Source organism: Castor canadensis, chromosome 14 (assembly GCF_047511655.1).
Source record: "Castor canadensis chromosome 14, mCasCan1.hap1v2, whole genome shotgun sequence".
Lineage (NCBI taxonomy): Eukaryota > Metazoa > Chordata > Mammalia > Rodentia > Castoridae > Castor > Castor canadensis.
In genome coordinates this window covers 55245463-55272662 of record NC_133399.1, presented here as the reverse complement: position 1 = coordinate 55272662, position 27200 = coordinate 55245463, and the positions used below count along the sequence as shown (strand labels likewise).

General features: G+C 37.2%; 1 protein-coding gene across 3 annotated transcripts in view; it reads right to left on the bottom strand.

Annotated features, from left to right (window-relative positions):
* Positions 1 to 466: 466 nt before the first annotated feature.
* Kat6a (lysine acetyltransferase 6A) overlaps positions 467 to 27200 on the bottom strand; it is a 105236-nt gene continuing 78502 nt past the window's right edge. For all 3 annotated transcript variants that reach the window (XM_074054592.1, XM_074054593.1, XM_020153856.2), the window contains 8 exons: positions 20646 to 20787; positions 18891 to 19052; positions 17742 to 17835; positions 15425 to 15656; positions 14375 to 14582; positions 12505 to 13110; positions 9078 to 9390; positions 467 to 5842 (listed from right to left, as the gene is read on the bottom strand). In XM_074054592.1, coding sequence (XP_073910693.1) covers positions 3168 to 5842; positions 9078 to 9390; positions 12505 to 13110; positions 14375 to 14582; positions 15425 to 15656; positions 17742 to 17835; positions 18891 to 19052; positions 20646 to 20787 — 4432 coding nt within the window. In that variant the 3' untranslated portion in view covers positions 467 to 3167. The remainder of the gene's footprint in view (positions 5843 to 9077; positions 9391 to 12504; positions 13111 to 14374; positions 14583 to 15424; positions 15657 to 17741; positions 17836 to 18890; positions 19053 to 20645; positions 20788 to 27200) is intronic.

Here is a 27200-nt window from a genome sequence, read left to right as displayed (position 1 = left end):
CTGGTGGAGTGGCTTAACTTTAGGTAAAGTGCCTGCCTAGCAAACATGAGGCCCTGAGTTCAAGCCCTAGTACCACACAAAAGAAAATGTTGTTATATTATTAAAAAGATTAATAAAATTATTCTTATTTATTCAAAACTTAAGAGCTACTTGTTATTGTAACTTTGCTTATTTTCTTTGGGAGGATGAATTATAATCCCTTTAGGTTTTCCAATGTGGATTTCCCTACAGAATCCAAAGTCAAGTTATTATATTTTCTTAAGAAAAAGAAAAAAACCATCCTTTTTGTTGGGCCCTTAAACATACATATGAAAACTGAAATTTCAAAGCAAGGGTCATGAACTTGTACTTGCTATAATAAAAAGGAATATAAAAAAGGCTAATATTTACAGGATTTTGTGTGTGATAAAAGAACTGGAGTCTGAGGTATTTGGAAGGGAGAAAAATTCCACAAGCAAGACAGACATCCAAAATGGCTCAACATAATTTATTTTTTTATGTTAAAATGTACAGAGAGTTCTTTTGAAAGTACTTGCTAGAAAGGGGAAAAAAAAGATATTACATACAAGGAGAGGAAGGGAGGCCAACTGGCCAGGAGCGCATGACATGGAGAAATACAAAGGCATCTAGGCACCCCTTCCCCTTAGCTTACAAGTCACCAGGAACAAAGTACAAAGAGGTTACAAAACAGGAAAAGCAAATATAAACACAGGAATAGACTTAGCTTCATTTGTACATGCGGCTTTTAGAGGCATCTGGAGCTCTATTCACACACTCTAGAGATCTCTTTAAAGAGAATTTTTATTTTTCTTAAAATAGTTTTTAATATTCTACAACAAAGATAAAAAATTTTAAAGATGGAATGAAATGAAAAAGCTCTTATTTTAAAAGGCATCAAAGTCACTAACAGTGAGTTTTTAAATTTCTTTTTTAGAAGATTACCCAAGTTATCTTGCTAAAAATACATTTTATTTAAAACAGAAGTGAAAAAATGACAGGTACCAATATTACTGTGTTGGATAATTTCTTTTATAATATAGAAAAGAACGTATTTTTCTACAATAGTTCTACAGTCACAAAGAGGCTGTGGAAAAGGGAGCTGCCCGATTGATTTTTTTTTTTTAAAAGAAACAAACAAACCAAACACAACCGCAAACAAACAGAAAGTGAATTCACGGCCCTCATTTCAACAGCTTCTTCTGCCTTGACCCACCCTCCTCCCAAGAGACCTCCCTCCCCCTCCCCACCCATCCCTGCCCCATCCCATCCAGGAAGCAATGACACAGCTGAAGATGTAGGGAGAGGGCAGCACAGTGCACTTTCTACAGAGATGACTGGGAACTGGAATAGTATATACAGAGAAACCGGGTCCTACACAGCCTTGCAACACGCTCAGAGTTGATAGTGGTAAGGTGTGGAATTGTCTTTTTCTATCTAACACACTTAATTGAAAAAGTCAATTAAAGTGTATAAAAAAACCAACAAACCTGTGCATTTGAAAATTTAATGCCTAATTAGTACTTTAAAAATTTATTTATATAAAATGTACAAATAAAGGAGAATTTATGCTTACAGGTTATTTCTTTAAGCAGTACTTCCCCCTTTTGGATATTTGACTGCACATACCAAGTGGTATAATAGTTTCCATCTTCTAATGATGGAATATATATATATATATATAATTTTTTTACCTATCCCTGGAGCAAGTAATAGGAAGAGAATGGGCGAACTGGTTGCACAAGAGAAAAAAAGAGACTGGATTGGGAGTAATATATGGACCTGCTCAAGTCGTGCTGTCCAGATTGCCCTATTCTGCTGGTGGTGGATCTCTCCCTCCTCATTAGCCACTTGCAGGAGAGGGGCTGGTGCACTCTGATTCACAGGGGTGAACTCAGGATCTCAAGACAAACGAAAACTAGAGGTATGGGTCATTTAAGTAGCTATAAAACTCACACCACAGTCTCCCTCCGGAAACATTCTGTGTCACCTCTCCAGTGTAAGATCAACAGGTCAAAGCTTTGTCAGGCATTTTCCAAACCACTGAAACACAGTCATCCACCAACACTATATGAAAGAATGTGAGAGGCAAAATCACTGGGGACTGCTCTTTTTAGATTTATCAGAGTTAAAGGCTCAAAAATCAAGACCCTTAGTTAGCATTTCAAAGTACATACTAAAAACAAGAGGCCAGGTGGAATATGCATGTTATGGCTGATTCACCAGGTGGTAAAAAAACAAGAGGTTCACTTCCTCTTCTTGATTGTAAATTGACCATCTCTATCCCTCCAAAGGCTAGATTAGGATTGCAAATAGCTTTCCTCTGAGATTCTGCTGTTAAGTGAGACTTACAGTATTTTTGTGTCTCTGAGTGCTGAGTGGGAATATTAAAAAAAAAAAAAGGATTATATCACACTTGATTCAAGAAAATCAAAGATTTCAATGAAGTCTGCCCATAAAGAAATATTCTTGGGGAAAGGTTTTAAGAGGTGTATGTGTGTGTGTCTGTGTGTGTGTGTCTGTGTGTATATAGGGAGTGGAGGAGATTTTAAAAGGAGAAGCACTTCCTGCCTCACTTTATTAATAATAATAATAATAATTATAATAATAATATTAACAATAAGAATAAGTTTAAGGAGCTTGGGTTGTTCTCCATGTCCCCGTCCGAGTCTCCCCTAAGTGCCTCCTGCTGGAATGAAGTAGGAAATGAAAGGCTGGGTTTGGAGGAAAGGGTCTGGTTGACCCTCGAGATGTATATAAAACATTTAAAAATGACAACATTGGGAGCTGCAAACAGTGGAGGGGAAACATACATTTTAAAATAAAATAAATTCACTTTACATAAATTCTGTCCACGTGGTATGTAAAGAAAGTAAGGCTCTTTTTAATTATGAAAAGATTTTGTGCATGTTTCCCCTATCCCCAAATCCATTTTTAGATGAGTTCTACTGTAAAATGTTCAAGATTGTGAAGAAAACCAAAGCCCAGAACAAAACTGAACCCAAAAGAAGAGATCAGGTTTTCTAAAAGATAAAATAAACCAAAGAAAAATTCCTCTAAGTCTACAGCAATATTTTAACTGGAAAAAAGGTCCATTTTTCTCTGGTTTGTCAGTATAAAAGGTTCCTTTATTATATATATTTAAGTTTTTAACTGCAAGTTCATCTTGCTCATCTTCTCATGTAAGGTCCATTGAGTGACTGCTTGGGCACACCAGCAGCATTCATGTAGCTGTGATGGGAGGGGCCAGTGTACATCATGTTTCCATGAGGGTTTGGCTGCATAGGCTGCTGGGTATAGGCCTGGCTCCCCATCATTCCCATCTGCATCTGCATAGGATACTGTGCTGTCTGGTTCATGTAGGCAGGGTTACTGTGGTAACTGCTGTTCATCATGGGCTGTGTCATTCGATAGCTGTTCATGGCATTCAAGGTGTTCATATTCATGGAATTGACATTATAGGCAGGAGTTGGCATTAAATTAACCCCCATGTTCATGCCGCGCTGAACAGCCAATGCGCGAGGACCAGCCTGCATGGCAACTGCTGGCGGGCTACGGCCATACAGCTGCTGCTGGTGCGCAGCTGCAGAGGGCAGTGGTGCAGACTTGGAGCGGATGGAGATGTGCCCCTTGACTGGCATCTGCCCTTGCAACCTCTGAGTGTGAGGAATACCGATGTTGGTGGCAGACATGTTGCACTGTAGCAGAGGTGATGTGAGGTTCATGGTGGTGGATGCCAAGTTGGGGGGCGGTGTCATGGTGGCTTGTGCTTGAGGGGTCCCAGCTAAGGGATGAGATGAAGCTAGCTGAGCCAGTCCTGTATTAGACAAAGACACACTGGTTGCATAGGAAGTCACAGCAGGAGAATGGCTATAAGGCATGGCATGAGGCTCCATAATGGTGTTGGTCAGCTGCTGCAACTTGGCTAAACTGAAGGTGGCTGATGGTTGAGAGTAACTGCCAGCGCCAAAGTCCCCTGGAATCCTCTCATAGATACTTATGTTCCCCGTGCTCCCAGATTCTGGGATCTCCATAATCATAGGCGCTGGAGTGAAGGTGTTATTCATGCTACACTGTGACAGTGGGGGCTGCTGCTGGGGCGGGGGTGGGGGCTGAGGCTGCTGTGGCTGTGGCTGTGGCTGTGGCGGCTGCTGTGGTGGTGGCTGCGGCTGGGGTGGGGGAGGCTGTGGTGCTGGCTGCTGCTGCTGCTGCTGGGGCTGGGGCTGCGGCTGTTGTGGTGGTGGCGGTGGTGGCTGCTGGTTACTGGGAGGCCTCTCCACCACACAGCTCTGAGGTGACTTGATATTGCAGTTGGTAGCAGACTGGACAGTGCTCTGCTGCATCATACTGCAGCTGCTGCCCATGTTCGCCATTTGCTGAGTGACAACACAACTGTTCTGGGTGAGACTGCTGGAGGACGACAACCCACCGTAAGAGCAGCTGCTCTGAGAGGAGTTATTCCCACAGATGCTGCTGCCCATTGTGGAATCATAGCTGCTTGGGTTCTCGTAGTTCTCTGTGGTGCTCTCGATGCTGCCCAGATCACTGAAGCCACTGTCTACCACCTGCTGAGAGTGGTCTGATACGGAAGGCACATCCATCATGGGGCTGGTCTCCATGTTCTGCATAGAGGGTGCGGACAGGGATCCTTGTTCTGGGCTGATCTGTGTATAGCCATTCTCCAGGGCAGGCACGGTGGGACTGCTAACCGAACGGACAGACTGGCTGGGATGGGACTGAACTGAAGATATTGGGCTATTGTGTTCTGAAGCATGGCAGTCTTCAACCATTGACATCGGAGGGTCATCATCGGCCTGAGTGTAACTCTGCAGGGTCTGACAAGCCGCAAGAGTTTCTTCACAGTCCTGGTAGGCTCCCTCATGCTCATTGCTTTCTTCTTGAGTCAAAGACTGCACTGCTTGTACAGTTTCCAGATCAAGTTCACTGTGAGGAATCTCTTCTTCCTCTTTTAATTCAATTAATTCTTCCTTAGTGTTTGAATCTTCTTCGTGATCATCCTCAGACCCTGGCATATGCTCTGATACCACAGATGTCTCATGGGAAGGCTGCTCCTCTTCAGAATCTGGTTCTGTTTCATCTTTATCCTTTATATTCTCCATACTGTTCTGCATGTTAGTATCTAAAAAAGACTCCTGACTGCCAGGCTCCTCCTTGACATCTTCTCCAATGGGTTGCTCTTCTGGCTCCTTTTTCTTTGCAGATTCCAGGTGGCCATCATCTTCATCATCTGCATCATGGTCTTCATTCTGGTTTGTCTCTACAGTCACGTCATCTTCTTCCTCTTGCTCCTGCTCTTCCAGCTCTTGTGGCTCTTCTTCTGACTGCCTCTGCTCTTCTAAGACGCCATGAGGCTTTTCTTCCTCCTCCTCTGCCTCTGGTTCTTTTGTTTCAGCCTCAGGGCTGTTGCTGCTGCCCACTGGAGAAGTGGCTCTAACTTCACTGCCAGTTGTGTCCTCGTCCTCTCCCTCTTCAACTTCGTCTGCTTCCACATGCATCTCTTCCTCCTTCCTTTCCTCTGATGAGAGGAAGTCCTCTTTTGAGTCGATGGTTTCTTCATTCTCTTGGGATCTGGGTTTACGTCCAGGTTTAGGAATGGGGACAATGGGCTCAACAATGCATTCTTGAGTAGAAACGGCTGTGATTTCCTGATTTAACTTAAATCCTGGTTTTCGTCCAGGTCTCTTCTTCCAGTGAATTGGTTTGCGGCTTTTGCCTTTGGGCCATCCCTTTTTCTTTTTCATAGGTGTTGATGTATCTGGCTCCAGTGAAGAACTGTTCATATCACATTTTCGTAACAGTGACACTGGCTTTAGGATAGGAGTGTCTATACAGAAGGGATTAAAAAAAAATAAAGATAGGTTACAAGATCTTACAATTCTAGTAGGTTTTTTTTTTTTTTGAGACCAGCATGTACAATAGAAATGATTTTATTAACTATCACTTTATTAAGTGCTTCTTGATTATTTTCATAATCTAAAGGATAAAGCTAATTAACGACATCTTCTAAAGCCACACAGTGAATTGGAAGAATAATGAAAGCACCCTGGCAAACACTATACACTAGTTAAAACCAGTTCAAGTGTATCCAAACTGTATAGCTTTGGGAAGTTACCTTGAGTTTCCACTTCATTGTCTACAAAATGGAAATAAACATTAAAACATACAAATAACAAGTTGTAAGTAGTACTCTTATCAAGTTGTCCTTATATTTATAGCATAACCATGTAAGTCACCCATCAGCCTTTTTTTTTCCTGTTTGCAACTTATGTTATCTCTAGTTTCTTAGCTTGCAGAAAATCATTACTTCAGGTAGTATCATAGCTAATTCCTGCAGACCATGACTGATCTGTCCTATATAAACAATTAATTGTTCATAACTTTTTTTGGAGGGGGAGTACTAGGGTTTGAACTCAGGGCCTTGTGTTTACTAGGCAGGTGCTCTATCACTTGAGCCATGCCCCCCCAGCCCACAATGATTCAATTAAAGTTGTGTTTACATGGAAATAGCTGCAAGTTATTCAGTCTTAGACAAGTGGATGTTTAGTCTGAAGCAAATAAGAAAAAGTTGAAGCACCAGTAATCGTATAGTAGAAATTAATTTGATATAAGCATTATTTTTTCTAAATTGTGGTGATATATACCTAACATAAAACTTATCTTAACCATTCTTTAGTGCCCAGTTCAGTAGCACTAAGGACATCTTCAGTCCCTGTTAGTTTTTACAGGTTAAAAACACCAAGAACAAAACAGGGGTTTGGGAGGGGAATTACAAAGGCAGAGTTAGTGGTAGTAACTTCAGAGTACACAAAGGCAATGGCTATATCAGAAAAAATTGTACCAGCTGACAGGAACTGAAACATGGGACACTACTGTTGAATGCAGTGATCCAAATCACCAAATTTGCATTTTTAGGTTCCTAGTTATACATCTCAAAATATATCATGAGTAAAACTCTGGTCAATCATTCACAATAAAGTAAAGAATTCAGTTATCTCATTACCGCATGAAAAGTACTCGTTAAATAAGAATGAAGAAAACAGCTAAGAATGGAGGCATGTCTCTGTAATCTCAGCACACAGGAGGCTAAGGCAGGAAGATCACAAGTTCAAGATCAACCTGGGTTGCAATGCTGTCTTAAAAACAAAAAGAGGAAAAAAATGCAAGTCTTATCTACTAGATTTGAAATCAAGGTTTTAAAAGTGACAGATTGCAGTGGCTCTAGTCTATAATCCTAGCTACTTGGTAGTCAGATATCCACAGGATTGTGGTACGAGGCCAGCTTGAGCAAAAAGTTCTTGAGACCCATCTCAACCAATGATGGGGCATGGTGAATCTGCCTGTCATCCCAACTATGTGGGGAAGCACAACTAGGAGGACTGTGGTCTGTGCATAAAGAAATATCCTATCTCTCAAAATTAACCAATGCAAAAAGGGCTGGGGGAGTGACTCAAGCTGTAGAGTACCTGCCTAGCAAATGTGAAGCCCTGAGTTCAATCCCTAGTACTGTGCACCCCCCTCCAAAAAAAAAAAAAAAAAAAAAAAAAAGATTTTAAAAGTAAAGGGGAAAAAAAAAGGTAGAATAAAGATCAGACAGTTGGTGGTTCACACACCTGTAATCTTAACTACTTGGAAGGCTGAGATAAGGAGGATCACAGTTTGAGGTCAGCCCAGGCAAACAGTTCAGAAGACCCCATCTCCAAAATAACCAGAGCAAAATGGACTGGAGGTGTGGCTAAAGTGGTAGAGTACCAGTTTTGCAAGTGTGAAGCCCTGAGTTCAAACCCCAGTCCCACCAAAAAAAAAAGTCAGGTATAGTGGTGCATGCATAACCCTCAGCTATTTGGGAGGCAACAGATAGTAAGATCTTGGGCACAAAAAGCTATCTTAAAAAAAAAAATCTAAAACAAAAAGGGTTTGTGGCTCAAGTGAGGTCCTGAGTTCAAACTCTAGTATTGAAAAAAAAAAAAGTAGCGTAAAAGTTCAATTAATTAAGGCAAAGATTTATGTAGCAAGGGTGGACAACTGGATTTTTTCAATGTCACCCAGGCAAAGTAAAAAAAAATAAGTAAATAAGCTCAGTTTGAGCCTGTGCAAGGCAGGCAGCAGACAATGGAGATGTAGATAGCATGACAATGGCAAAAAGTGTAGGCTAGGATGCAAAAGCCTACTTTCTGAGTAGCTTACATTCTAAGCCCTAGTGTCTTTGTAAAGAAATGAAAACAAGGCTATTTTTGAAAGAAAGTAATTGGATTTTTAGCTATATCATAAAATTTAACTTATTTTGAGTTATTGTTACCACTTATTACAAATGTATTACCAGTTGTACTACCTCTAATCCTGGCACTGGGGAGGCTGAAGCAGGAGAATTTAGAGTTCAAGACCAGCCTGGGTTACACAGTGAGATTCTATCTCAAAAGACAAAACAACAAAAAGAAATGTACTGCTAGTCAGGAAGTGTGAAGCAAATTCCAACCCACATGAATGTTGTCTTAATAAAGAGGTGTCTTCTTAGTGTTCATTCTTTTAAAAATATTTACTGAGTACCTATCTTAAGGACTCAGCAAACAGCAATGAGCAAAACAAACTAAGTCCAGAGAATACACATTCTGGTAAATGGTTAGTCTATCTTTCCATCCAATGCCAAGTCCAGTTCACCCATTAACTAAGGATTCAGATAAATGCCAAAAAAGGAGTAGGGGGTGATGGAGTGGCTCAAGTGTAAGCGTGCCTGCCTAGCAAGTGTGAGGCCCTGAATTCAAGCCCCAGTGCTGCTCTAAAAAAAAAAAAAAAATGATTAGGCAGATTAGGTAAAAAAGAAGTTTCCTAACTGTAAGGTATTTTCTGCAGAGGCAAAAAATAGGACTTGAATTAAAGAAGAAAACTAAGTGCAAAAAGAAACACAGATATACTTGATATAACTTTTAGAGATTGCCAAACCTTCCTTTTCTGGCTTAGTGGGTCGTGTTCATTTTCAACCTTTTGTTGAAGCTATGTAGCTATTGCTGTTCTGTATTTAAAGATAATAGAAGTACAATAATTAACAGTTTTGTAAAACATACCATCAGCATCATCTGACTCATCATCTTCCTCTTCAGCTTTAGACTTCCTCTTAGAAGAGGATCGACACCTGAGAACATCCTGTGAGGACAAGCGATGGAAGTATCCTCCATGGAAGAGTTCATTTTCATCTTCTTCCTCTTCTTCTTCATCAAGCTCAAATGTGGGTTCTAATCTTGGCATTGGTCTCTCAGAGTCTGAGTCTTCAAAGGGTTCATCCAACACCTCTGTGGTCTCAGAAATAGTTTCTGTAACTACACTGCTATTGTGATGTTTGCGCTTGCGGACTCTTCTTCTTCGGTGAAGAATTGGTTTCTATTTAATAAAGAATGCAAGTATTTTATTTATAGTAGTGAATCCTATCTTTTCTACTAATAACATGAAAAAGATTTAAAACTTAATTGTTAGCACATCTAAAATGGGATGCTGTTTACCAAAGATATTTTGAATATTATTTCAAAATACTACAAGATACTACACACAAAGTATTAAGGATAGAAAGACACTGGCTTTGTTTTTTTTTTTTTTTTAATACAATTTTGTGAAAGAATAGGCAGGCACATGCAAAGGGCAGCTATATAAATACCTTATTACAAGTTGGTTAAATTTAACACCCTAAAGAGTTACCTACTTCAATACTGAAATGACCTAGATGCTAGTCCCTTAACTTCCCTTCTCCTTAAGAGCAAAGAGAAATAAAAACATTTGTCATACACTACCATAAAAGTTCGCAGCTCAAAAAGGTTGTACACCATTTTCATGAACTATCTATAAAAAGTTACAGTGGAGTATAGAGATAGAGAACCGAGATGTATTTACTTGGTGTTAGTGAAATGTGGTACATTTGGCACATCTGTGGACTGAGTTGACTTAGTATCTTAAATTAATGGAATGATATCACCAGTAACAGAGATGATTTAATCTAATCCTTTCATTTTATAGAGGCTAGAAAGGTTGTAAGACTTGTATAAATCACTGTCAAATAGTCTTTTGAGTCACAGTGAATTTCTTCAAGAATGTCAAAGTACTTTGCACATGATCTCATTGGCTGTTACAATATTCTTTTTTTATAAAAGGAAACAGCATATTTGTTTTACACTATATATATATACAACATTGGGGCCAGCAGAGTGGCTCAAGTGGTATAAGTGCCTGCCTAGCAAGTGTGAGGCCCTGAGTTTCAACTCCAGTGCTGCCAAAAAAAAAAAGGAAACAAAAAACAACAAAAAGAACACAACATAAGCCCTAGGATGACAAACATACAAATTTTTCATGATAATGCAATGAATAGAAGTTACTTCAAATCTACTAGTCCTGAGAATACAATTTTCAAATTAAAAATGGCCCTGCTCCTTAGAGAAATGGCTGATTCTAGGACTGAGGTAGGAAATATATAAGATAAACCTGAAGCATCTTGAAGTGCTCAAAACAAACAGAACCCCCAAATGATGAGGTTAACGTATGACGTAGGAATGAAGCTGAAAAAGCTCTAGGTATCCAATGCTGGAACACTCTGAGCAACAATGTAAAAAGTTGCATTGTAAACTGAAGTATCAGGTCCATACTGATACAAACAAATCAACAGGCAGGAAGAACAGACAAATCTCCCAAACCAGTAATTATGCAGATGCTTTGCTCTTAGGATAACCATCCATACATATCTTGAGCATGGGCTCTGCACAGTGACTTTCTTCCATTGCAGCATGGAAAAGGAAAAAAAGGACTAAGTTGATAGCAGAGACATTTGACAAGCACTACCTGGGTTAACATCAACGATGAAAAATCATACTGATGGTAAATGTCCTTGTAATTAGTTGACTGGTACTCTTAAAAATGATGTGATCAGAATGGCACTTTGCTTCTACAGTCTTCCTCTCAAAAACACATTAGTCATACCAATCAAAAGAAAGGAAAAGTCTGAGAAATTGTCACACACACACACACACACAAAAAGCCTAAAGACACATGACTACTAAATGACAACTGGCATGCCAAGTGGGATCCTGAACAGAAGGAGGACATTAGGGAAAACTGGAAATCGGAATACAGTATGGACTCTAGTGATAAATGCACCTATAACAGATCACTAATTATGATAAATGTGCCACACCAATATAAAAGGTTATTAATAGGGGACTGGATGTGGTATATGGGAATTCTCTGTACGTTATTTGTAATGTGTAAATTGATAAGTGTTCTTAGAAGCTTATTTATTTTTTATTTATTGGTGGTACTAGGGTTTGGTCTCAGGGTCTCACACTTGCTAGGCAGGTGAAGCCACATCCCCAGCTTTAGTTATTTTTCAGATAGGGTCTTGTGATTTTACCCAGAGCCAGCTTTGGACCATGATTCTCCCTCATGGCTGGGATCACAAGAGTGTACCAGCACACCTGGCTCACTAACATTTTGCCCAAACTGGTCCCAAACCAAAATTCTCCTGATCTCTGCCTCCTAAGTAGCTGGGATTATAGGCATGCACCACTATAACCAGACAAATGCTTATTTTAAAAACTTTTTAAAGGCCCTGCTAAGGAAAAAAGTAATTTTGTTGCTCTGAATGAAAGCTATCACCTGTAACTATAGAGTGGAGCTCATTGAGGAAGCTGACATACTTTAGTCTGGGCTGTCTGGTGCCAATGGCTAAGGTTTACACTATAGGTTGGAAGATTTCTGGCATACAGTACTCCCCACTTATCAGTGGTTTCACTTTTTTTTTTTTGTATCAGTGATCACGGTTAACCACTGTGGTATTGAATGGAAATATTAAATGGAAAAGTCCAGAAATATGCAATTTATAAGCTCTAAATGATACTGCTTTTCTGAATAGTGTGATGAAATTTCACGCTATCCTGCTCCTTCCTCCTTCCTGCCCTGGACATGAGTTATACATTTGTCCAGTATATTCACGCTATGTATACCATTCACCCATTAGTCGCTTAGTAGCCCTCTGGCTACCAGGTAAGATTGTTACAGTACTACAGCTTGTGTTCACGTAAACTTGATAATGGCCCCAAAGTACAAGAGTAGTGATGCTGGCATTCAGATATGCCAAAGAGAGGGGACAAGTGCTTCCTTTAAGCAAAAGGGTGAAAGTACAGTGAGATTTTTAGAGAGGCACCACGTCCACATAACTTCTGTTGTAGTGCATTGTTAGAACTGCTCTGTTTTGCTGTTACTTATCATTGATAATCTCTTACTGGGCCTGATTTGAACATCAAACCAGCAAGCTCAAAAGTATGTCTGCCCTTAAATAACCTTACGACTTCTAAGTTAATTTGCATGAACCAAAATGTCATACACATTTCAATGTTACCTGAGAAGATAAGCTATAATATATTCATGTTTAAAGTTTAAAAGAATAACATACTAAGAATTTCTAACTTTACTTTTAAAGCTGTAGAAGAAAAGACACATAAAGAAATGTATTACCTTTCGCTTCAAAGTAGGTTTGGTAAGTATTGGTGGTGAGTTTGACCGAGGACTTTCTGGCTCTTCCTCCTCCTCACTACTCTCGCTGAAGCCCCTAAGGACAGTCCTGTCACCATCACTGTAACAAAGAGGTAGTCTATCATTTCCTTCTGACAATCTGCACCTCAGAGCCTCTGGGCTTTTCTTCAGCTGTCCCCGCCATAGCTCGGTGCCCTCACTTAATCTTCTCTTGGGGATGTCTGGCTTCCCATCCAGGCTTGGCTGCTCCTGAGAAGCAGACAACTGTTCTTCACTTTCGGTGTATTGTTCATGGGAGGTTTCTGATTTTTCCTCACATTCTCCATATTGTTCCTGAGGAGTTGAGGATGTCTCTTCCAAGAGCAGTTTAGAGTCTTTATCACCAAAACGTTCCTGGGTCTTTCTGCTCTTCCTTCCCCAGCGGCCCCTCCGAGATGGCTGACTGTTTGCAGGAAGACTATCACGGGGAAGGACCTGCTTGTTCAAGCGTGTAGAAGTGGCTGGAGTCATAACTTCTGGTTTCTTTTCACTTTCTATTGAAGAATAAGAATCCTGTTCTTTGTCCTCCCGAGACACAGATTTTCCTACCTGATTTTAGAAAATAAAAAAAAAGAGGTTAAAGTTTTAGTCCTGTTTGTTTACATCTACCTACTCTGCCCTTTTTAAATACTGAGATAACAAAAGGAAACAGAAGCCAGAACATGGTAACAATGCCTGTAATCCCAGCACTCAGGAGGCCAACAAGGAGTTCAAGGTCAGCCTAAGCTAAATAGTTAGACCCTGCCTTGGAAAAATAACAAAAACAAAAACAAAAAAGGAAACAGAGCTTTAAAAAGAAAATTATCATTTAATAGCGATCATGAATATGACCTAGTTGGCAGGCACTGTTTTAAATACCTTATAAGTATTATTTATTTAATCCTCACAACTGTATGAAGTATTATTAACCCTCATTTTGCAAATGAGGTAACTGAGGCGCACACACAAAAACCTTAGATAACTAACGCCAAATCACGTAACAATAAATGACAAAGCGGGAGCACAAATCTAGGCAGTCAGACTCCAGATCTTGTGTTCTTTATGCTATGAAATATCACCTTTGATATAATAGAAAATAATCACTCTTATGAACGTTAAATGAAATTGTTTGCAAAATTTTTCAGAAATAAAAAATTTATAAACAAGAAAGCACAGGCTCCTGGAGCATGGCGACAGGAGGCATTCAAAAAACATGACAGAAAATTTCTAAAATTATTCTCATTCCAAATATTTAGTTTAAACTGCACTAAAAAGGAGCATGAGTTTTTTTTTTTTTTTTTTACAAAGGAGGGCATAAAGGATGAAAGCAATGCTTCAAAAGAAAAAAAGAAAAACCCAAGAAAGGTATGCATCACACAAAAAGAAATACTGAAAACTAAACAATATAGTCCATATCAACCCTTCAATGTTTAAAGACCATTAAGTTCACTGAAATTTTCAGTACTCTACTGAAATCATATGCATTTCCTTAATATTCTAAGGAAAATGTATCTTCATTCCAACAACAATCATTTAGATTCGATTCAAATTCCTCAATTACTACACAGCTTAAAATTTAGCTGCCTATTTACATTCTGGTAAATATTTAGTCATAATTAATAAATGCACTGTAAGAAATCTGACGGTCTTCTAATGGTCTAAGGCTTAAAATACTCACTGGTAAGTAAGTGAGACTCAGTCTTCCTGAAATTTTTACCACTGAAATTTTAGAGTGAATTTATTTTGTTGGTAAAATATAATACATATGACGAATACTTATGAAAACCAAAAACACAGCATCTTTCATAAAAAAAGAGACTACTCATTCCCTTACACTGATCTCTGACTCTCTTTCCTGGCACTGTGGCTCTTCGCTTTCTCCTCCATCTGCCTCCTCGTCTTCCTCCTCTGAGACAACAGAGTTGGAGACTATAACAGGAGTCCAGCGTAAACATTCTGGATCTACATCCACAGCTCGCAAATTCAGCTGAAGCTTTGCCATGTGATCCTGGATAAGTTTTTCCCGGCGGATAATCACAAATCTACAACCAAAGGAAAGTTTATAGCAATCAACAAAGTACATAAAAATGAATACAGAGATCTAATTCATGAAAAAACCTGGAGATGACAATGATAAATGCTTAAAACAATAGCCTGTTAGAAAGGTGAAATATGGAAATTGGCTACCATGTGAGACAGCTGAAAAATGTGAGCTGGACACACACTTCTCACTCCACTATAACCACTGGATTACGTTATTCTAACCACTTACCGACTCATGTTTGCCATGTGTGCAATTTCCCTGCTCTCCTAAGCTCTTTCCTATTCTCTATTTATTTAGCTCAGATGCGTTTCTTTGTAGCCTTTTCCTGACCACTTTATCTAAGGGTGAACTCTGTCCTTCCTTTTAGTATAAATTTTACTTGGTACCATTTATATGAACATATTTTACTTAATGACAATTGTTTCTAGAGGAAGAGCTCCCAATACTAGGAGACAGAAGATTCAATTACTACACAGCTTAAAATTTAGCTGCCTATTTACATTCTGGTAAATATTTAGTTATAATTAATAAATACACTGTAAGAAATATGATGGTCTTCTAATGGTCTAAGGCTTAAAAAACACACTGGTAAGTAAATGAGACTCAGTCTTCGTGAAATTTCTACCACTGAATAAAACTGAAGATTCAGTGGCTTAGGTCCAAAAGTTAGAAAGAAGACCATTAAACTCAAATACTATAGAAAGAAAATTGTTACCTCAGCACTACCAAGTATACCACTCATATTAGTCACTTCTCGTTCATCAATAATCTGGCTGCCTGATCCCAAAAGGTGCACCTAAGTTACCTTTAAAAAGGTGTGCAAAGGGATGTGATACTCACTGGTCACTACGAAAGTCCAGCATTCGTAGATGGTGGAGTGTGGAAGTAATGTCTTGAGGGCAGATTCCAGTCAATTTGCTTAACTTCTTAATACTGATTTGTTTGTCATTTTGGTGATAAAGGCACTCCAATATTACACTTTTCCAATAGGCCATGTAGGAAAGACGACCTAGATCTGATAATGGTTTCTCGGGAGATCCTGCTTGGCCTTCGCGCTTTGATAACAAATAACCTAAAGAAACCCCCATATTACAAATGTCAGAGACCCTAAAAAAGTCTGATTCACAAAAACGATGTTCTTTTGTACACCAATCTAAGTATTACAGGCAATAGTAATTTCAAAGGTAAATTCCTTCAAAAAAATGGAGAATTTACAAACCACTTTAAAACAATGGAGATTACACAATTTTATATATTGTATTTTAGGTTAATATTATTTTGTCTTAGCCAATAAAAATTTGTTAAAACATTCAAGTTGCTAAAAATCAGGACTTCCTTCAACAAGTTGTGTTAGTAAGACTAAAGCAACAATGTTTTTTATTTCCACATAGTATGGATAGAGAAAAAAAACCTTGCATGTTTTATTTGGACCACTAGAGGGAGACTACTATCTCCACTATGATCTTCTGTATTGAGAAATACAAAAGAATGCCTTAGTTTTTGTGTAATCCTAGTAAGACTGCGGTTCTTTCTGAGAGCAAACTGATGTGAATTTCTTACTATAACCAAGATGCTCCTTACAAATGCCTATCATTCTAATTCCTGTCAACCAAGACCGTCAACATGAGCCTGAATGTCAGTGAGTGGATAGTGGAATTACCCTGGCCTCTGGTCATTACATAACTTTTACAAACTAGTGGGGAGAAAGAAACGCATAAATTCTAAGAGAAAAGAATAAAAAATGGAGACAGCAGGAAAGCTGTAGGCTGTCATTAATGAGTATTTAAGATGTGTGCGGTGACTCAATCTTGTAACCCTAGACACCGGAGATATGATCAAGATAATCAGAGTTCAAGGCCAGTCTAGGCAAAAAGTCTGAGACCCCATTAACCAATGGCTGGGCCAGGTGGCATATACCTGTCATTCTAGCTAAGCAGGGAAGCACCAACAGGAAGCTTTGGTCCAGGCTGACCTCGGCATAAAAAAAGGCCCTATCTCAAAAATAACCAAAGCAAAAAGGGCTGGGGATGTGGCTGAAGTGGTAGCACAACTGCCTAACACGCACAAAAGAACAAGATCCTGAGTTCAACTCCCAGTACCACTAAAAAAAATAAAAAAATAAATATATTTAAAACCAGCCTAAGAATGGTAACCAGATAAAAACATTATGAAAAGTAAATTAAAATAAATACTGTAATCATATAGTTTTTACTATATACCTCTATATAAAATATAAATATAGTATATAAATATAGTATAAAAATATAGTATAAAAAATATAGTATAAAATATACTATAAAAAATTTCTCTAACTTTGTCATTAAATGGTATTTGATATATACCATTCATGAGGCCTATTTTGAAATATATTAGATTAAAGGAAATAATCTGAGTTCTATCCCCTTATTGCTGTTCAAAAAGGCCAAGAAAATGTACAAAACAACCAGTAGCACATATGTCCAGCAAGACTGGTCAGGAGTATAATGGAAAATCAAGTTGTTCAGATGAGAATGAATTTCTCACTATTTTTGCACATATACCTTTAAATAGCATGTAGGGATAGCTGGGGGGGAAATAGTCCTTCAAATTACTATTTTACAATCATAAAATTTACTTCAAACATGCACTTAACTTTCAAGCAAGATAATCAGTATGTGAAATAGAATGCAACTTCCACAATGACCTCTTTAGAACTTTCATCTTTTTTAACTCAAATTATTTCCTATGTCACCTACTTTTTAGAATAAAGTTGTGTTGCATATTTTTAACCACTAGGTAAAGGCTGTAACTAAAAAATGCACATAAAAGGGCAGGTGCTATTCTTTTTATCAGCACTAATTTAAGTAGCTATACATTTTCAGTATTGCTGTGAATTAGTATTACTGCATAAAACCAAGTTGCAATGTAAATTAACTGTAGCAAATAAAAGGCATTTACTACAGATCACACAAAAAATTATCATTAATATTACTATTTAAAAATATTTTGTGCCCAACCAAAAGAAAAAGGACTTACAGCTTTAAGTTTTAAAAGGCCTGTCCAACAATATGACAAGAGATACCAGGAGCCAAAACATCATCCACAAAATGTATAAATATACATATCCCAAAGGTCTGAAGGAAGCGCTAATGAGAAAGTATGTTAATAAAATCCTTACTGAAATCGATGAGAAACCTGCCATAGCCCTTACGCTGGTACTGGGGAAGAATCATTATACAGGAAACGTTGTATTTCTGTTGGCAGTGCTTTTCCTGGTGGAGAAAACAAAAGCCAACTTTTAAAACGGGCTGGTAAAAGTGAATAGTAATACTAATTATTAAAAAACAAAGACTACTAGCTAAAACCACAGCCCTGGTCCTTTGGGAACAGGAATGTACATCAAGGAAATGGGAAAAAAAAATAGCCCAGTGGAAGAAAACAGAACAATGTTAAGTCACTGCCTCTAACCACAAAGCAACCACCCCAGGAGAGTAAAAACAAAATAGAATGATGCCACCCAACACCACCTGCAACTGAAACCATTATGCTAATGCCTAAGATCCTAAAATCAGCGGAGGAATCTAAACCTCAAAAATCTACAAGGCCACAAATGGTGGATCAATGCAGCACTCTAGAAGTCAGAACATTCACCAACTATTTCAAAGTTTTCTTTACTTTCTGCTATGGTTAACACAGAGCAGTTCCTTTACCCAAAATAGTCCTGAATATGGGGTACAGATACAAATTACTCAATCTATTTTAAATCATTTTTAGTCCACAAAAAACTTTTATATAGTTAGTTCTTTCCACTGACCCATTTTATACACTTAAGACTTTATGTTGGGGTTGCTTAAATAAAAATACATCTTTTATGTTGTTGTACTAGAAACTATTTTTCCCTTCAGAGAATGGAACATGCAGGAAAAAAAATATTCTTTAATAAAAATGCTTCTTACCCTTATTTCTATGCCTAAAAATCCAAATTAGGAAGAGAAGAAGTAAGCTGAGAAACAGCTCAGGGAGGTAATGATTGTGTTTATTTCACAAGTTCTGTCTATCATCACCATGGGAATAGAAGTCATTTAAAAACTTTTCCTCTTGAGTATTACTAGCAGTGCATATTCCTAGGAGAATATGGTCTGTTGAATGTTACTAAGCACATTCTAGCAGTTGGTAAGTTTCTGAATGCTCCTTCAATTTCCTTTTCCAAAAAGCTACATGACACTGAGAAGGCAATGCATCCTGCCTGCAGTGTCTCTTACTGAGAACCAGCAAAGTCTTTTCCAGATTTCTTATGAATTTAAACATTTTAAGCCGACATACTTACTTTAGAAAAGTAGCCAACAAGGTGGCAGCCCTTGACATCATTCTGTGTTAGTACATAAAAAAGAAATGGCTCCACGTCATAATAAAGTGTTTTGTGGTCAAGAAACAACTTTGCCAAGAGACACAGGTTTTGACAATAAATGGTACTCACATTCCCATCAACCTAGAGAAGGAAGAAAAACAAGAAAAAAAGTGGTCAGAAGAATGTCCCTTTAGTTCTAGATTATATATGTCATCTATTACAAGTATCTCTAGGTATCACCAGTTTAGCCTAAGAGAAGTTGTCAGTGATCAAAACACACTGGAACCTGGAAACTATCCTTTGAAATGGCAGTATGATGTTACTTGCTATTTTAAAACAACCAAATATATAAAATACTGTACTTTAACAAGGCAGAAACAGATCAATGGGGAGGTTAGCAATCTGGTTTTAAAATGACACCTTTTTTTTGGCTTTAGTAAAAAGGTTAATTGATCTTCATTTTCAAAAGTAATTCGACAAAATATCTAAATGTAACCTTTTCTGAAATACTTTGTTAGGGTTAGAGGTGTGGCTGAAGCAGAGTGTCTGCCTAGCAGCCACAACACTCTCAGCTCAAACCCCCGAACCACAAAAAACACACAAAACATTATTAGGTAAAACATAATGTAACTGACATCTCTACCAGCAGCCTGAAGTAATACCGCTAGCCCACTGTTATCAGGCACACCTCCAGATAAAATTACATGAGGGAGCATTAACTACTGTGACTCAAAAGCAACAAGCAGCTTCCTAGGTAAGAACCAGGTCAAGATCAGGATCACCACATGCTGTTGCTCCTAACACTCCCGTGGAGCTTGCTCTTTGCTGATGGATGACCACATTAGCTCCCAAGAGTCTGTGTGACATACTAAGTGAACTCCTCAATGATCTAAATAACTTAATATGGCTGCTTTTAAAATACACCCTAATATATGCTTAAATTGACAAGCAATTTGCTTTTGAGAATTCTGAAACACTATTGTATAACACGGACCCAATGCCCCTAACTCTTATGGGTCTTTTACTAGTGAGCTAAAACAGTCTTAGGGGAGACCAAGTAAGAGACTGAGTGGATGCAGACAATCTGAAATTCTAGAGTTGTATTGATTCACAGAACTGAATGCATATAAAGTATGCAACTAATACTTAGCACTCAAAACGACAGAACTGAAGGGTTGGTGGAATGGAGCAAGTGGCAGAGTGCCTACCTAGCGGGCAAATACTGAGGATTGAGAAATCAAAGACCACTATTAATAGCAACACAGAATCACAGACAGCATAGGTCATATTTAAGATTTACTAATACTATTGAATCTATCTCTATAAAAGATTCATTTTTTTAACTAATAGAAATATTTTTTAAATGTCCTATTTCATACATTCTAAGATGTACTTTTTTCACATCCTAACATGCAAAACTGGCTGGCATTTTATCAAGTGGAGCTTTAAATATTATAATTAGCAGTATTTTTGTCTTTTTTAGTGGTGCATTAAATAGTAAGATATATTGCAATTGATGTCTTTACTAACATATAATTTATTGTGAAGTCAAGCTTATGAACTTGGTACCATTTGGGTTGGCCTAATTCTACTTTTTATATAAGCTCAATTATTTGACTTGGTAGTGAGTGAACAATAAAACAACATTTCCCAAAAAAATCAAGTTGGGAAATTAGATGCAGATGACACTGATGTTGAACTAATCAGAAGACAAGTACTAAACATGTATCTTACCTCAAAGACAGAAATATTATTCTTTCGGTAAATCTCATTGGCAGGAGGATGGAACCAACCACATTTCTTCATGTGCTGCTGTAGAATAGTTCTACTTTTCATATATTTTAGACAGAACTCACAAAGATATAATTTAGGCAGCCTGTGTAAATAATAATTAAAATAGGGTTTTACATTTTACAGATCTTCAAAATTTCTTAACTCTTACTTTTTTTTGTCTGTCATTGCTACTCATGATAAAAAGGTAAGAGAACGTATCATCTCTATTAGTCAAAAAAGGGAAGGAAAGGGAGATGGCGGTAGGGTAAGAGGAAGGAAGGGAGGAAAACTTAAACCAATTTGGACAGTAGCCAACGACTTTGCTCACAGGAGGGCAGAGGTAAGAAATCAAGACACCCAGTTCAGTGCTCTTCCTGTGAGACTAAAAAGTCCCAGTCTTCTGATGTTACTCCATTGACAGACATAATAACCTAACATTCTTTCCCTCTAGAGAATTTCCAATAAGTAGAATAAAGTCTTCTTCTGAACACAAGTAAGTCAAGTTGATTTTGCTGAGCTACAGGTTCTTTCTTCCCTTGTGCTTTGTTTGCATTCATTTCTCCATTTACCTCTCAATTTCAGGAAGTATTTCCTGAAGTATACAAGAGTCAGGCCCATCTATGATAGGTACATGAGGTATGTATGTAGTGCATAGTTAAATGGACATGCAATGTATATTACAAAAACAGACTCTGTGGTTTTTAAGTATGAAATTATAACACTGAGGATATTTTGCAAGTTACGACACTCTACATTATGTCCCTTCTGCTCCTAAAGTTCTGGTTCTATCCCTGGTTAAAAATCACCATAAGAAATACTGTATGCCAAAATGTGTCTATTACTCCACAAGTGAAATAAAGGCTCAAAGTATTTTTTAGATGTTCTAATGTCAGTTGCTTCATTGTATTTATTCATAGCCTTACAACTATGCTAGTACTTTAACACAACTTCTTCCTTTTATGAGAAGCTTGGCAATAAAGTAATTAGATCGGCTCATAAGATAACAATATCTGTGGCTTTTACATACATTTTAGTCTGAATCCATAAGACCACAAAGCTCTTCTGTTATAAAATACACCCCATATACCCTCAGCACAAAGTTGACTTCCATGTCCTGACCTGTATCCAGAACTGCCATGCCTTGATAAGCTGAGCTCTGATATCATCATTCAAACTATATGTGCAAAAATCCTGGATGGCAAAATGACAAAACATAATTCAAATAAATTACTGTCTTGTCTTATATTTAAGTATTGAGATGGAAGAAAAAATTTAAATCTTGCTAATTTAGTTGCTACCAATTTAGATAGTTACGCTTAAAAATTACCCTAGAATAAAGAATATTTGCTAAGTACACTAACATACACCAGTTCCTATTTTGGAAGCAGCTTTTGAAGTATAATTACAATTTATCTGAAAACAGCTAACATTCTTCTAAGGCCTTTCCTGAGGTGTGTTTATGGAGCACCAATCTTGCATACTCTCAGATTTCATGCTCAAGTAAGGGTAAAAAAGTCCATGTGATTATTTTTCCTTCTCCTTTGGGGATTCACAATGTGCACTAATTCTTCCCATATAATCTCACATCTTATTTTCAAAACTGTCATTCTGTACACTGAAGGCTTCTGAGAAACTGCTATGGTATACTTTGAAGTGTCTATAGTATGCAGTATTATTTTCCAAAATTTCTAGTATTAGCTATACCAACATAACCTGAAGTCCTATCATTGTATAAAAGTTATTCCAAAATAAAGCAATGAGTAAAACAACAAGTGACAGAACAGACAGTATGAAGTCAAGATATGGGAACCAGAGCATGGAAAAGAGCTGAGTCCTGGGTGACTAGTGTTTCCTTTGCTGTCTCAAGCCCTGCTCTTCAGAAAAGGGATGGCCATGAGACAAACATCTTTTCCTTCTTTTACCTCCAGAGCTACAAACCTCAAAAACAGCCACCACTATGACCATCATCAACTAATATGGGCACTAAATGTATTAACTAAGTCTAAGTTAAAGAAGTGACCCACAATGACCGGGCTATCATCTTGAATATCTGGACTTTGATTTCTTCTTAAAAGGAAGGTGGAAGAATGGCAGCCTCTCCCTAACTTTCTACTACTTACCTGTGCTAAATTCTCAACAAACAACTTTAAATTGTCACAATAAGAAGATACGGAAATACTACTATTTGAGTACAGTTTCATTTTGAGGGCTAAATGTCACAAACTAATATATTTCCTAAAATGAGAGTATGAGATACGTAGGCACAATTAATTCTGTGCTTTTAAGAATATTTAAAAAGAAAAACAGTAGCTGGGCATCAGTGGCCTCACACCTGTAATCCTAGCTACTTGGGAGGCTGAGACCAGGAAGATGGTGGTTCAAGGCCAGCCTGGTGAAAACAGAGAGATCCTTTCTTCAAAACCACCAGAGTAAAAATGGACTGGAGGCATGGATCAACCGGTAAAGTGTCTGCTTTGCAATCCCAAAGCCAAATTCAAACCCCAGTCACACCAAAAGAAAAAAAAGAAAAAAAAAAAAAAAGGTGACAGACCACCTAAGCTTAAGCTTTACAAATTACAGCAAAGATAAATATTAACTTTAAGAGCATCTAATCCAACTGCTTTAGGTCTCAGGGCATAGACATGAAGATAAAGTATAATTTATGCTAATTAGCTACACTGAGTCATTTCATAATGTCTACCTCAAAACAGCATGTTGTATATGATAAATACATATAATTTTACCTGCCAATTAAAAAATACATAGTCAACAAATGTTACTTTTCAGGAAACATTTTTTAAAAAGAAAAGTTCTTGAAAAAGAAAGAACTCTTTGACTTTTATCATGTGTGAAAGAAAGCCATTTTTTTATTAAAAAAGTCTAACAGTAACCAACTTACTAGATAAAATATTAGAAGAAATGAAATCTCTTGAAAAAATTACCTCCAAATCTTATCTGGTAAATTATGAGTTCATGCCATTACCTCAGAATAGCAAGATGTTGAATACTTTTATTGGCAATTAAAAAAAAAAACTTTAGTGAATGTTATTATATGAAAATAATAAAGTAAAAGCAAGCATTATGATCAACTTTATTGCAATAGATTTTTTGCTGAAAAGATTTTCAAGGTCCCAGACTGTTATAATCAAGCCCACTGGGATGACATTGTCAATATAAAGGGAATCACCTAAAAAAACAGAGTACTTCCTTTAGTAATGTACAAATGTCTGCAGTTCTCTCATTGAAAAAATGTACTAAATAGAAAGAACACTAGACACCACAAAATGAAATGCACTTGTGGAGGTTACATATACTGCTAGCCCTAAAGAATTCTGCTGGGACTGCTTTTGGTGCTGGATTTTGTGAGACACAGTCTTGGCTGCATATCCCAGATTCGCCTCAAACTTGCTAAGTAGCCTAGGCTTCATACTCTTCTTCCTAATAGAATCAACCTAGGTGTGTGTGGGCTTTGCTCAGCTGTACTGTGGGGTGCAGCCTCCATACCTGAAGTTTATTCTAAAGTCTGCTAATGTGCTGACACTCCAGCCTGCAAAATCAGGGCTGGCTGCAGCTCTGTGTAATCCCCTTACTTCTAAGAGTAGTGCAAGTATTTTTTTCCCAGGAGTTCCTATAGTACCACTGGCTTTTGAATAAAGCCCAAGATAGCAGCAGTCTGTGTGACGTTTATACTAGATCAACTTATAGTACAATTTCAACAAAAATTACACAAATACTAACTTACATCAAAGATTAAGGTATCAGCCAGGTTACACATACTACATGGAATAGTGTAAGCTCAGTGGTCAAAGGTTATGACTGTGGTAAGAAAGAAGTGGGCTTAAATGCTAGTTCTAACATGTATAGTCTATATTACCTTCAATATGCTTGCTGCATCCTGGTCTGTAAAATGAAAAAAAAAAAAATTTGTTCACCTCACAGAATTATTCCAGAGATGCTTAGCCCAGTTCCAAGCTCAATGAATGGTAATTAATAACTACTATACAAAGGATTCTGTTTATTTCCTTCAATAACTGAGATTATGCAAAATCAAATCTGGTTCTAATCTATGCATTGAATCAAGACAGAAAGAGAATCAAAAGGCAAAGGAAACATCTTAAACTACTCTATTCTGTGGGATCTACTTTGCCAAGACCTGCAAATGATCTCACAGTAAAGAGATTATCAAACTAAACTCTAAGCAGCTCAGGAGTGGATGGGTATCCCATGATAACAATTTCTCTTCCCTTTAGCCCATGTATGTCATGTTTTAAATGGTGGGGGTCTATATGAACTTTTCTCTGCCATAGCCCTGTGGAGAAATTCATGGTTAAAAATTCTTTGCAGTTTTCAATGTCTAAGACTTAATCAAAGATTGCTACAAATGAAATATTGAGTATGAATATTGTTTCATTGCTGCTTTTTTAAAAACAGGGATACAAGATTACCTGACATATAATGTGCATACAAATATTTGTATATAATGGAACAATCCTTAAAGCATAATCTTATTCCCCAAAAGATTTTCCCCCTTGTGATCTTTTCTTTTTTATTTATTCCAATTGCCTTGTTTTTGCTTGCTTTCAGATTTAGAATACTTTTTAAGTGTTTAAAACCATTAATAATAAGAAAATAAACTGGTACAGAACAGTAAGAAGGTGTCAAGGATAGAGGTTTATTATTTGGAAAATAAAAGATGTCTAACATTTTACTAAACTAAAGTTTAAAAGAACTCATAATTAAAACTACCACACTCATTAAAGATACATGTAGTTTTAAAAAAAATGTAAGAGAATGCCTATATAGGAAAAAAGTTCGTAATTAGTAAAGATACTATATTAAATTATTGAGTACTTTCTAGTGAAAACCTTAAGGAACCGCAACAGATAAAGAAACGTAGAAGAAATGTTAAAACTTTGCCTGAAGGAAGTTGACATTACAGTTTTTGTCCTCCTCTGCCTTCTATTATGATTCCCATTATAGTTTTTTTGTTATTTTCTGCTAGCAATGTTTACTCCATCACTTACAACCAGTTCCGTTGTGCCTGGTTCTAGTGACAATCTCACCAGAACACAAAGCAGCAATTTCAATGGATCTTTTCAGTATTTTGTTTTGTTTTTTTTTTAAAAACAAACAAAAAACAGTTCATGATTCTAGTCTCATCATCTCTTGAAAAGCAAGTGCTGACGCTGGCTCTCTACTTCCTTTCTTCCCTTGAGTAGAAGACATAAGGTGCGTGTGATTTCAATCTATTTGTACCACAATACAATCCTTGGAACAATAGATAGCTTGTTAAACAAGCTTTCTTCTTTCTTCTCTATGCTGAGCAGTCTTGTAATGTGGACAGCTAGTAAACAACTTGCTTAAAAATAATTTACTGTGCCTCCTGAAAAAAATTAATCCCTCAGCATATTTCTTATTCTTTTTTTAACTGTAATACTGGAATCTGAACAGCTAGTAAACAATTTGCTTAATAATAATTTACTGTGCCTCATGAAAAAATTAATTCCTCAGCATATTTCTTCTTCTTTTTTTTAATGTAATACTGGAATTTGAACCATATCCCCACTCCTTTTTTGCTTTTTAGTTATTCCATTTAGCTGGCATTCCAGATGTGTGCCACCACACCCAATCAGCATATTTTTTTTGCTCATTCAAGATCATGGCTATACAAAATCCCTGAGGAACGAGTTACCTTGAGCACCGAGTTTTGTAGGTAGAGGAATTCCTGCCTTATATAACACACACACACACACACACACACACACACAGAGTTATATATAACTGTGTAAGAGTATATATAATTTAGTATCTTAACAAACTCAGCTTAATTGTTGCTATTCCATGTTACAGAGTACTGCTTAGAAGTAATACCACAGTTTACTGTCAGTTCAGGGCTAACTGATCCTACAGTGGACAGTTCTCAATTGCTGTGTTTCATGAGCCTGTATGTTTCTTAGAGTTTTAATTTTGCCTCTTTTTTATTAGCTATCATTTCTTAACTGGGGTCAGGGTCTATAATAGCATCCGTGCTCCTATTTTTCTACTTCTGCTATACACTTGGGAACCATGTTGGGAAGTTACATGAAAAGAAAAATTAAAAGATGCTGACTTTCAGTGGAAGGCCTTTAAACAGCTATATTGTCTTATTCCTGGTTTCTTTCCACTATACATATTGTATGTCTAAATTAATTAATTTTACTAGTATTTTGGACAATGTTACTAGATATTAATTTATTATTTCTTATAATAAATTTTCTTAGAAAACTGTTACTTCACAGAACAATGTGATCGCTATACTACAAATAATAAATTGAAGTATAACATTTTTATTACATCTTGTTTCACTTCTTTTAATTTCAACCCTAAAGGAAAAAATACAACTAATGTATTGAGCACTTAACATTTTCTAAGTGATTTCCATGCTTTATCTCATTTAATGTTCACAATAACCCTCTGAAGCAAATGCTGAGTATCTCCACTTTATAGATGAAGAAACTGAGGCATGGGATAGTTGAG